This window comes from Sphaeramia orbicularis, chromosome 1 (assembly GCF_902148855.1).
Source record: "Sphaeramia orbicularis chromosome 1, fSphaOr1.1, whole genome shotgun sequence".
Classification (NCBI taxonomy): Eukaryota; Metazoa; Chordata; class Actinopteri; order Kurtiformes; family Apogonidae; genus Sphaeramia; species Sphaeramia orbicularis.
Genome location: NC_043957.1, coordinates 36,547,147 through 36,560,235, shown reverse-complemented (window position 1 = coordinate 36,560,235; position 13,089 = coordinate 36,547,147). Strand labels below are relative to the sequence as shown.

The 13,089-nt window shown below is 37.7% G+C and overlaps 1 protein-coding gene across 3 annotated transcripts in view; it reads left to right on the top strand.

Annotated features, from left to right (window-relative positions):
• pkn1a (protein kinase N1a) overlaps positions 1-12,285 on the top strand; it is a 67,470-nt gene extending 55,185 nt beyond the window's left edge. For 2 of the 3 annotated variants that reach the window (XM_030141054.1, XM_030141046.1), the window contains exons 11-23: positions 165-240; positions 2,278-2,413; positions 2,739-2,823; positions 5,025-5,104; positions 5,341-5,416; positions 5,531-5,622; positions 5,863-6,039; positions 6,831-6,893; positions 7,156-7,232; positions 7,750-7,892; positions 8,211-8,318; positions 8,495-8,575; positions 10,805-12,285. In XM_030141054.1, the coding sequence (XP_029996914.1) occupies positions 165-240; positions 2,278-2,413; positions 2,739-2,823; positions 5,025-5,104; positions 5,341-5,416; positions 5,531-5,622; positions 5,863-6,039; positions 6,831-6,893; positions 7,156-7,232; positions 7,750-7,892; positions 8,211-8,318; positions 8,495-8,575; positions 10,805-11,008 (1,398 nt within the window). In that variant the 3' untranslated portion in view covers positions 11,009-12,285. The remainder of the gene's footprint in view (positions 1-164; positions 241-2,277; positions 2,414-2,738; positions 2,824-5,024; positions 5,105-5,340; positions 5,417-5,530; positions 5,623-5,862; positions 6,040-6,830; positions 6,894-7,155; positions 7,233-7,749; positions 7,893-8,210; positions 8,319-8,494; positions 8,576-10,804) is intronic. The other variant, XM_030141061.1, reaches the window with a different exon arrangement.
• Positions 12,286-13,089: the final 804 nt, after the last annotated feature.

Below are 13,089 nucleotides of genomic sequence, written 5' to 3'. Positions count from 1 at the left end.
TATTCAGATGTGTGCACCTGCCTACACACAAGCTGTCACACACACCTGTGCTGAAAAACATCACTTTGATATTTCGCACTTGAAAGCTGCAGCTGCTTCAGTGTGCTATGTTAAAATGAAATCTGTGTGTGTCTGTGCTTTCATGCTTTGTGTGTGTTTTCCAGGTGACCTTCTTTAACCCTGTCATTGAGAGAGTTCCTCGCCTCCAGAGACAGAAGAAGGTGTTTTCTAAGCAGCAAGGTGAGAAAGATAAACGGAAAAATATGACAACATGAAGGGTAACTTTTCATTCTCTACATAAAGTTATGTATCAACAAGCTGACCAGAGACCACTTGTTCCTCTGGCAGCCTCTATTTTTATTTAAACAGCACCCCCTAGTGGTAAATAGTTTTGTATGAAAATCTTATCTGAGTATGAACCACTGTTGCTCATAAAGTTGGAATAAAATATCTTTACCTCTTCTGATGAAATAATTGTGATAGTGTGATTTATTCTTGATTGATTAGGAGTAACTGTCACTCAGTATGTAAATCATTGCACCAGGTCAAAGGGCATTACTGATGTGTACAATTAGGAATAAATAGGAAAGAGGAATGTGTCTGAAAACAAAATTATTCCAACTGTATAGACAACAGTGTATGTAGAGCACTTACTAAAAGTGTTAAACAGAGCTCTTAAAATAAGACAAAAATCAAGCATATTAGAAAAGAAATTACCTTTCAGCTAATTGTAATTCAAGTGTTCTGAGAGGATGCAAGACTCTCTATTCAGCTTATTATGTGTCTGTGCTTGGTGAAATTAGACCATAGCAGGCTGTGTTGGATAACCTCCATAGCAAAGGTAAAACTGTGTCATCATCAGTAACTATGAACTAAATCTACTGTGTCAGCTGTTAATATCTTTTGACGTCCACTAAAGTCTGTTGGTTAAAACACTGTGACACACTGCCTGTCTCACCTCTGTGTGTGTTCAGGCCTTATGTTGATAGGTCCCTGGTCACTATGGTGATGGAACAGACATCCATAAATAGTGTCAGACGCAGATCATACAACTGTGAGCAGAAGGATTTTAATATGATATTGTCCATGAGTTACCAGCCTATTCATTATAGTTTAGAATAACTTAAAGAAGTGATAATTTGCTTTTTTAAATGGAATTATGGATTTAAAACATTTCCCTGTGGCCTACAGGGTGGGGAAGCAAAATTTACAATGAACATTTAGTTGTTTTTCCTCAGCAGGCCCTATGTCAATTGTTTTGAAACCAAACATATATTGATGTCATAATCATACCTAACACTATTATCCATACCTTTTCAGAAACTTTTGCCCATATGAATAATCAGGAAAGCAAACGTCAGAGTGTGTGATTTGCTGAATGCACTCGTCACACCAAAGGAGATTTCAAAAATAGTTGGAGTGTCCATAAAGACTGTTTATAATGTAAAGAAGAGAATGACTATGAGCAAAACTATTACGAGAAAGTCTGGAAGCGGAGGAAGCAACAAAAAACGTACCAAAACTTTTATTAAAGCTCTCAAATCCAAAATCCTAAAGGATCCAACCAAATCCATGAGAAAAATGGCAATTGAACTTGAGGTAGACAACAAGACCGTTAGATATGCAGTAAAATATGATTTGAAGTTAAAATTTTACACAAGAACACCAAAACACTTGTTGACAACAGCAACAAATCCAACTTTAGCAATTTTTGGGAATCATGTTTATGGCCGCCTTCTAGCCCAGATCTAAACCCTCTGGATTCTGCTATTTGGGGCGTTTTAGAACATGCTACCAATAGAACATCACACAGCAATGTCGACTTTCTTAAAGATACTATTAAAGAAGAATGGGAGAAGTTGTCTCCCGAATATTTGAGGAACACTTGCGCAAGTTTCCGGAAGCGTGTGAAGGCAATTATTGAGAAACAAGGAGGACACATAGAATAAAAACATTTTCTATTATGTAAATTTTCTTGTGGCAAATAAATTCTCGTGACTTTCAATAAACTAATTGGTCATACACTGTCTTTCAATCCCTGCCTCAAAATATTGTAAATTTTGCTTCCCCACCCTGTACATAAACTGTAAATGCTATGCTTGGGTCTGAATTCTTCATTAATTCAACTCCACAGGTCCATCTTCAACCCTATTACTGACTGACACCAGAAAGGTCATTTTGAGAGCTGGCCCTTTAAATGCAAATGAGCCACTTCACACCCCACCTCTCAGTGACAGTTATATGTAACTAACTTTAAGTGTGCATTTGCGTTTCCAGGAAAGGCATTCCTCCGGGCTCGACAGATGAACGTAGATATCGGGACATGGGTGAGGTTGCTTCGAAACGCCATTCCTACAGTCAACAACTCAGGAACCTACAGTCCCAACGCACACAGCCTAACACTCAACACTGGGTGAGACATGCACACATTCACAAAATACACACAACAATTGTACACAAATGCACTGATTCATACATGGAGATTGTCACATTTTGCATCAGTAGAACCTAAATCTGAGCATCTGTTTGTGATGTTTGATAGCCGTCAGTCAGTCTTTGCTATCAAACTCAGCAGCATTCCTGGAACCTTTTTTCCTTGTGTTTTCCTGGTGAAGGATAAAGCACAAGTTGCTTTCTCTGCCCCTATGTTTAACAACCCTTCTGTGTTTTTGTGTGTGTCCATTTGTCTGTCTGCATCACCACGGTGGTTTGTGTGTGCGTCTGTGTGGATTTTTCAGGGAGATCTCTGTGGAGAAGTTGAGTCTGGACAGCGACTCTCCAATAAGAGGCGATTACAAGAGAGACGTGGAAACACACACTCCGGTGAGACAGACAGAAGGATAGAGAGGGAGTGTGAGGAGGTGGTGTCTGGATCTACTGTAGTAAATCCACGTAGTAACAGAACAGAGTCACTGCTTGGTGTTAAAACGTAACACCTCAATTATGCCCTTGTGAGTAAAAATAGTTATGAGGCCATAGTGATAAGTTTAGACATTGTGAGGCTACACATCCTTATTTTCATTATATTTTTGAGTTTTCCATCCATCCGTCACATTCCAAATTCAACGTTACAGGAACACTTTGAGGCAGTCTCTTGGAATCAATTTTCCACCTTATCTCTGGGATGAGCAGATGTTACTGATACTATAATTTAATGGTCAGAAGTCACTGTGACCTCATAAAACATATTTACGGCCATGAGTCAAGAGTTTTGCAGTAATGATGAGAAAATTTCACATAAACATGTAACGTAAAAAGATGAAGTGATGGCATTTTTCATATTTCAAAGGTCAAAGATGAGCTAAACTTCAACATGATAATGTTCTGTCTCTTTAGTGGATGCTGTGTTTCTCACTGAGGTCATACGTATCAATATACTGACAACTTCCGCTTTCCATTTTACTATGCATGAACCTATTGTGAAATGCTTTAAAATCACAGATTAGTTGATAACCAGTGCTGAGAGGTTGTTTGTTTTTTGTTTTTTTTTTTTTTTTTTGTCCCTTTCTTGTACCATGGAAAATCTAGAAATCTTAACTGTTTCTCTCATGTTTCTTTTGGGTTTTTTTTTTCTTTTTTTAATATTATAAATTACAGGATGAAAAAATTACGAAAAAGTTCACATTTTTGTTTAGCGCAATTAAAACTAACAAATTAATAATAAAAACATTACAAAATAATTATAGATTGTGGTTGTGATGGAAAATAATAATGAAAACAAGGCTAAATGTGCACAATGAGTCCAGTAAAGGTTATTCAGTAGCGGACAAAAAAGATGCCACCTTTAAATGAGCCCAAATTGTATAAATTTACTGAACGGCATGTTAAGGTTACAGGTTATCCATAGGAAAATTTGGTCTCTGCACAACACAAAAATATCAACCACTGCCTTCAGTCAGATGACTCTTACTTGATGACTCTTATTCCAAAAAATCTTACCAAGATAATTTTCACTTGTTCCATTGACAGATTTTTGGGTTGAATTAAGCAAAAAAATCTTGAATTAAGCAAAAAAAAATCTGCCAATGGAACCAGTGAAAATTATCCTGGTAAGATTTCTTGAAAAAAGTTTTTCAAGATCTATTGTCTAAAAATAAGTTCTTATATCTTACTGAAAAGTTACTCTTTTGGTGATTATGATTTATTTTGAGTGTGATGAGATATTTTGACTAGAAAGGAGAAAAATACACTTGGTAGGATTTAGATTTTTTCCAGTGTACCAAAAAGAAATGTAGACTTTTCTTTGGAGCATGTATATTTATTTAAGTTGATCTGACTCTTTTTCAGGGATAGCATGCCTCAACCTGTGGTTAAACCTACAAATGAACCACACATTCTGAATGCACTATATACAAGTCCAGTGACTCCTCGTAAAACTGGAATAATCTAAATATATCCTATGTTTTAGTTGAAGAATCTTGTATATGTTTTTTTTTTTTTTAAGTGTAATTCAGAATATCCAAACAGAATATGCAGTTTACATGACACTTGACTCACTGACTTTTGTCATATTCAAAATAATAGTGAAACATTAGTGTGCAAGCTAATGTACTACATCAACACTGGCCTCTTTTATAATATTGCAGTCTTTAACACTGCTGCCCAATTAGCAGCCAGAAAAAAAACTCAATTAGGCCCTGGAACACCAAACAGCATTGTCTGAAATTATTACTTTCATTGTTTTCCCATAATTTCCCACCATACATTAACATTCTTTATGCCTACAAAGGTCATATCTAAACACAGGTGACACATTGACCTGTAAAGACTTGTATGAAACCTTGTTGACAACAGAAAGTGACTTGAATGACTGTAAAGGTTCACTTTGACTAATAACTACAGAAGAATGGAAACTGACATGTGGAAAACATGTACCTGACAGAGTGAGTCCGTTTGTCATGTTCAAACTGTTGCCATAAAACCACGTCTTGTCATCTGTCCTGTGTCCTCTTGTCTTTCTGTCTCTGTCTATATGACTCTGTGTGTTTTCCTCTGTGTCTCCTTCCTCGTATGTCCCCCATCAGGACCGACTGCAAGTCATTGAGCCTTTCTCCCCCCCAGACCTCACCCCCGAGTGCCCCGTTCAAACCCCATCTGTCAGCAGGTACAACCACACGCAGAAACATGACGTCCTTATACTTTTATTTGGTATATTCTGTTGTTTTTCTATCATTCCTAGAATATTTTAGGCTACAAGCATGAGTAAATTAGATTGTCACTCACAGCTCCATTTCTCATTATGTTGTATTTGTCGGTTTGTTTATCATATTATAGTTTAGTCTGGTAGTTTTACTAAAATGACGACCGTCTTTCCTGCTCACTGTGTCCATTCGTCTTCAGTAAGCAGAAGAAAGGTCCTCTGTCCCTCCAGGACTTCAGGCTCATAGCTGTGCTCGGCAGAGGACACTTTGGGAAGGTACACTCTCATTAATGGGGCTTTTTGAAATGACGGTACTATTTTGTCACTTTCACGTTACTGAACAAACACAGTCACAAGGGAGCCAGTCTGAACCTGTCCGTCTGTCTCCAGGTGTTGTTGTCAGAATACAAGAAAACAGGAACAATGTACGCCATCAAGGCACTAAAGAAAGGGGATATCGTTGCTCGGGATGAGGTCGAAAGGTGGGTTTTTCTGTGTTTATCACCAAACATTCTCCTGTTTTTATTTTTTAAATTGAGCTTTCTACTCTGTCATTTCATTTTAGTATAGTTCTAATTTATTTCATGTGCTGCTGTGTCTTGAATAACCATGATCACAGATTATCTGTGGGTTGAGTGTGGGTGTCTCATCTACTAAAATATATGCTGTGTAATTAGGTGTATACATCTTTTATTTATTTATTTTTTCTCTTCCTTTTCCAGTCTGATGTGCGAGAAGCGCATCTTTGAGATCGTCAATATGTCTCACCATCCATTCCTGGTCAACCTCTTTGCATGTTTCCAGACGCCAGAGCATGTGTGTTTTGTTATGGAGTACACAGCTGGAGGTGACCTGATGATGCACATTCACACAGACGTCTTCACAGAACCACGAGCTGTGTACGTAACGTGGACATTGTAAAGTGAATGTGAGGGGGACAGAGGAAGCCAAAGGGAGAATGAAACATTTTTTTTATGTTGTTCATTTTTGTTTTATCAGGTGTGGTAAGTCTGTAAAAACACATGTGCACAGGTTTGGGACATGTTAAAGGGGATATATGTAGTATTTCTACTTTAGGGCTGCACGATTAATCAATTTTAAATTAAAATCAGATTTTTTTAATTTGGATGATTTTTAAAAAACAGAAAACGTCAAATCGATTTCATCTCTTTCGTATCTCCAGGCCACGCGCCTCTGGGCTACCATAGGCTCCTCCTCCTCCTAACTGTGAGAGCGGGTTAGCCAATAACCAATACTTTGGAATTTCTTAAGTGAATTTAGTAAATATGTAAATGAATAAATCTGCATGAACCGTAAAACAAACCTAGGCAGGAGCAGATTGTACCTTTTTAGGACAGATTTTCCCTCAAATTCATTAACCATCAATATGTGCAGGATTGTATGAATGTGCTATTGGTGGTGCTTTATTAATCTATCTGTAATTGGAAATGATTCTGCTACTGAATTAATGACAAATTGTTGTTCAGTACATAGTATAAAAACATATTACTTATTACAGAATAACTTATTAGTAAGTTTGTAAAATCATACAAAAACATTACAAATCATTCCATTAGTTTAATGAGTCATAACAGTGGTTCAACCACACGTCACTGATGACGTGAAAATCACATTTGACACATGTTCATTGCAGAAATCTAATAATAATAATCCTTTGGTTTGTCTTCAGGTTTTATGCAGCCTGTGTGGTTCTAGGACTTCAGTTTCTCCACGACCATAAGATTGTGTACAGGTGAGTGAAACATGGTGGATGTATTTATTATTTTCTTTTACTTTGTTATTGATTGATTGATTGACGAAGTTCATACCTGGCCAGACAAACATATGAAAATTACGCTATTACATGTTTTAGTTTTGGTCAAACACATGAATAAAGTTTTTTTTTTTTTCCTCCTATTCATTTTGTACTACAGTTTTTGTCAGTAGTATAAATATAAGTCTTCTTAAACTGTCATTTGGTGTCATATATAACATATCTGACTTCTCTCTTTCAGAGACCTGAAGCTCGACAACCTGCTGCTAGACACAGATGGTTATGTAAAAATCGCTGACTTCGGACTGTGTAAAGAAGGTAAACATATTTACTCACATGAGAGTTAGGTTTAGGGTGCATTCATTTGATTTTTCAGATATACAGGGGTTGGACAAAATAATGGAAACACCTTCACCTCAAGATAATAATGCCCCAATCCATACAGCTAGAATTGTTAAAGAATGGCATGAGGAACATTCTAATGAAGTTGAGCATCTCGTATGGCCGGCACAGTCCCCAGACCTCAACATTATTGAGCATTTATGGTCAGTTTTAGAGATTCAAGTAAGACGTCGATTTCCACCGCCATCGTCTCTAAAAGAGTTGGAGGGTATTCTAACTGAAGAATGGCTTAAAATTCCTTTGGAAACAATTCACAAGTTGTATGAATCAATACCTCGGAGAATTGAGGCTGTAATTGCCGCAAAAGGCGGACCTACACCATATTAAATTATATTTTGTTGATGTTTTAAGGTGTTTCCATTATTTTGTCCAACCCCTGTATAATGGGATCTTTTTCTCTTACCACATCATCACAACATCATCATCTCTTCAGGAATGGGTTATGGAGACAGGACCAGCACTTTCTGTGGGACTCCAGAGTTTTTGGCCCCTGAGGTCCTAACAGACACATCGTACACCAGAGCTGTAGACTGGTGGGGGCTGGGGGTCCTCATCTATGAAATGTTGGTGGGAGAGGTGAGAATTAATACATAATTAATACTAATTAATACTCTTAGATTTTGAATGGATGATAGACCAAAAAAAAGATGTAAAGAAATAGTTATAAAAATACAGTAATGAATCAGTTGAACCATTTGCTATGATCCATTGCTTTGTTCTTGTAATAATGGGTATTTTAATGTAAAATTACTGTATTAATCTAGAAGGGATGTATATGTACTGTTCAGATAGTATTAAAATATGACAAAAGTAAGCATTACTGACACATTTTCTGTGATTAAAGTGTCGACCTGCATCACAAGTGTTGTTTTTTTTTCTGTTGTGTGTGTGTAGTCTCCGTTCCCAGGAGACGATGAGGAGGAGGTGTTTGACAGCATTGTGAATGATGAAGTCCGCTACCCACGCTTCCTCACCACTGAAGCTATTGGCATCATGAGAAGAGTACGAACACACACACATGCTCTTATCCATCGTCATCACTCTTGAACAATGCACAACTCTGGTTCTATATATGACACACTTATTCACACTCATTAGACACCCAGCATTTACTCAGTCACAGACATAACTGCGCACTGTGGCCTAATTTGCCATTTTTGTGTGTGTTTTTACATCAGCTGTTACGGAGGAACCCAGAGAGGCGACTGGGTTCTGGTGAGAAGGATGCAGAGGAGGTGAAGAAGCAGCCATTTTTCAGGGTGAGGACACATTTCCATCTTTCTTTACATTTGAGGGAAATTAAAACCAGCCCCATGGTCTGGATCAGGGGTGTCGAACTCATTTCAGTTCAGAGGCCACATACAGCCCAATATGATCTGAAGTGGGCCGGACCAGTAAAATACTAACCTATAAATAATGTCCACTCCAAAGTTTTCTCTATGTTTTGAGTGAAAAATTAAAATTACGGGATGAAAATGTTTACATCTACAAATTATCTGTTTAAAAAATGTGAATAACATGAACAACCATGAAAAAACTGAAATTTCTAAAGGGAAAAAAGTGGAATTTTAACAATATTATGTCTCAGCTTCTCATTTGCACATTTACATTACAATGTACAGATCACAATGGGTCTACCAATACAGAAAACATTTAGTAACAGGCAGAATGCTGATAAAATTTCACATACTTTTCTTAAGACTTTTCAGGTTGTTCATATTTGTTCAGGTTATTCACATTGCTTGTAAAAAGATAGTTTGTAAATGTAAAGGTTTTCATGAAATTTTACGTTTTTATGCTAAAACAAACTAAACTAAATTTGCCTGTATGTGGCCACCAGGGCTGGGTGATTTAACTATGTATATATATATTATTTCTTTTTGTTTATCAATATCAATATAACTTTTCCTTGATCAAAATATGAGACATGTTCGATACAATTTTGATAGAATTCATTCGTCCATGTTTTGACAGAAATAAGAACAGCCAATCATAATTAAGTAGCGCCGCACTGAACCAATCACGCTGAAGCCTTCCTTGTGAAGTTAGGCTGATGCACACAGCACAAGTGTAAGAGCAGCCGCAGCACACACACTAATGTTTGGGCTGCAGTGGGAGGTAATGAGTGTTCCCTAGGGAGAAAACATGACAGAGAACTTGGGTGACTGGGTTACTGAAAAGTAGGGTGTGAACCGTTTCGGTACCGGTGTACAACAGAGGCATAGAAGCTGGGAATCGGACGTTCAAAGCATGTTAAGTTCCGTTTTCAGTTTACGCCAGTTATGTCAGCTAAGGAACACACCCCCTTGTATATACCCCCAGTATTGTTTGGTGAAGATGGTCTGTTTTGTTTGTGTTCTCTTTTAAAACTTGAGATCTTTTTCCTGTTGGTCAGACTTTTAGTTAGGTTTTAAATATACATGCCTGTTTTATTGATCTGAAACAATTGTATAATATTCTTTAGCACATCTGTCTTGTTCAAGCTCTGACAGAAAATAAATCATATTTATATCAAAAATAACCTTCTGATGTCTTCACAACTACAGTCTACTCTCGTTATACCGCCAACTTCCGTTCATGGCCAAATTGGCGGTATGGCGAAAATGGCGTTACAATGGGTTGCGTCCATAATGTGCATGTCTTTACTATATGATGTCTATGCTGCCTCTGTTAACCCGTTCTAATTGCGACTCTAAATAAATCTTGATTCTGTTATGTTTTAAGGGATCATTTAAAGTGGGGAAACATTTTAAGCATTATTATACCGTGTCGGGAAACGACACCCCATCATCTTGAGGCTTTGGCTTAATCCCACGTCCTCTTCCCGACATCCTGACCTATTGAGTGTTCTGCGATAAATGAACGGTGGCCGTTCCGTAGACCTACTCGTAGCTTGTCGCGATCAGCGTCTGGCGCGTTTGTTTCAGTGCATTGTTAAAATTTATGTGTACTCGATGGCAATCACGCTGGCGGTATAACGGTCGGGAAATCAATGGTATAAGTGTTGTTTGTGCATGGAACTGGGCTGGCGGATGGCAATAGGCGGAAATGGCGGTAGCTAATGGAATAATGCATTGGGGATTTTTGTGCAATGGTTTTGGTCGGCGATGAGCGAAAATGGTGGTATAACGGCGGGCGGTTTAACGAGAGTAGACTGTAACTTATGAGTAACAGAAAATTTAAGATCAACAAAAATAGTGATTTGATTTATATCGTGAAACATATGAATATCGTCCGATATGGAAAAAAATTATTGTGATATGATTTTTTTCCATATTGCCTAGCCCTAGTGGCCACTGAACTAAAATGACTTTAACGTCCTTGATTGTTAATATCTTCAGCGTAATTTTTGTATTTCACTAATTCATCCCGTGGGCTGGATTGGATCCTTTGACTGGCTGGTTTTGGCCCACGGACCGCAGGTTTGACACCTGTGATCTAGATTCTTTAAGTTTTAATTTCCTTTTCTTTGTCTTGTTTACCTCCAGAATGTGGACTGGGAGGCCCTGCTCCAAAGGAAAGTGCCCCCGCCCTTCGTTCCCTCCATCGGCGGCAAGGAGGACGTCAGCAACTTTGATGAGGAGTTCACCACCGAACCACCGACCCTCACGCCGCCACGTGAGCCGCGCATGCTCTCCCGCAAAGACCAGGAGAGCTTCAGAGACTTTGACTATGTCTCTGACCTCTGCTAGTGGGCCAGGAGCTCGCAGACCTCAAGGAATGTTTGACTTACGAAGGCTTCAGAACGTCTGTTTGGAGCAGATTGATCGTCACGTCTGACTGTTTGTCTACGTTACTTACACTGTGAATGAATGCGCAGACTGAAGTGTTTTGTGTGACTGTGAAGACTGTGGAAAATAAAATATCATGTTAAAAAAACAACAACTTTAAATTGAAGAAACAAAAGGTAAATGTGCGACATTCGATGCACCCCCTGTCCAATCATTGTAGACATAATGTGTTTTTTAACGAACATTAGCCTTTAAAACACTTCTCCTTTGTGTCACCTGTGCAGCTGTGAAGGAGGAGCTCGCTGTATCTTCGTACTGTTTGGGAACCGATCGACGGTCTCTCATACCGATGCCTTACATTTGTACTTGTACTGATTCACAGAGGACCATCTTGTTTTTTATTTTGTGGCCCTTTGTGTACAGCAGCACCTCCATGAAAGATTTGTACTGGGAAACAACCTTAGCATTCAAGCAAAGTGTGAGAGGACTACAGGGTGAAGAACCACTGTGTTGTTTTTATTGCAGTTAATTCTACCAAAAGCTCTGTGACAACTTCTACCAATTAATTTGTTGTTTGGGTTTTAATCTTTGTGATTTAAATCCCACAATAGCAACTTAAAATTATACATTTGGCCTTAAACAGAATTATTATTGAGATGTAATTAGTTCTCAAGCAGACACTGAACCATCAGCACTAATATGACATGGAGGTTATTATTTGATTTAAACTGAAGAAATCATAACACTAAAACTACACAGGAAGCATCAGAAAACAGTTTTACAGACACAAAGTAAGCAGATGATATATCTGTCTGGTTTTCAGAATTTAATCCACCTCAGTGGAATAAATCTGTAATCGGTTTCAGTTTCCATCATCTGTTCCAGTAAAAACTGGCCGATATCTTAGAAAAGCTTCGTCAACAACCAAACATGGATCATTAGTCTTTTATCCAATCAGAGTTTACTGCTGTCACGTTGCTGCACTCCCTTGACAATACATTTCACAATAAATAATATCATTCGAAGGAAGTTGATCAAATGGAAAAAGTATGAACTACTAGTGTAAGTTGTAGTAGCCCATAAAGTTGAGGACCATCACCATCTCTGAGAACAGGAGGGTTTTGTTGTGAAGCTGTATGTACGGTGGTGTGGATTTGACTTATTTTATGTACAACAATACAAAACCCTGTGTGTGTGTATGATGTATTTTATAAAAAACAAAACAAAACTGGAGTGAATATGACGATGTCTGTGTGTTTGTGTACGATCCTGATTCAGTCCAGGGAAGAGTCACTGACTTTAGACCAGGGGTGTCAAACATGCGGCCCGGGGGCCAAATCCGGCCCGCCAAAGGGTCCAATCTGGCTGGCGGGATGAATTTGTGAAATGCAAAAATTACACTGAAGATAATAACAATCAGTGGTGTCAAAATCCTTTTAATTCAGGTTCCACATACACACACATACAGTCCAATTAGATTTCAAGTGGGTCAGAACCAGTAAAATATTATCAGAATAACCTATAAATAATGACAACCCCAAATTTTCTCTTTGTTTTTTGGTGTAAAAAAAGTATAATTACATAAAAATGTTTACATTACCAAACTATACTTTTACAAAAAAATGTGAATAACCTGAACAAATATGAACAAAAGGAAATGTCTTAAGGAAAGTAAATGCAATTTGACCAATATTCTGCCTGTTACTAAATGTTTTGTAATTGTAATGCACATGTGTAAATGATAAACTGATAAACTGAGGCATAATATTGTTAAAATTGCACTTGTTTTTCTTAAGACAATTTAAGTGGTTTGTGTTATTCAGATTTTTAAGGAAACTTTGTAGATGTAAACCTGATCATAATATCATTTTACTTTTTTCACTGTTATTATTTTACTGGTCCGGCCCACTGGAGATCAAATTGGGGCGAATGTGGACCCTGAACTAAAATGAGTTTGACACCCCTGTTTTAGACCACACAAAATTTTGGAAAATGTAAAATCAAGTCAAAACATCTGAATATTACGAACTGAAAATGAAGTC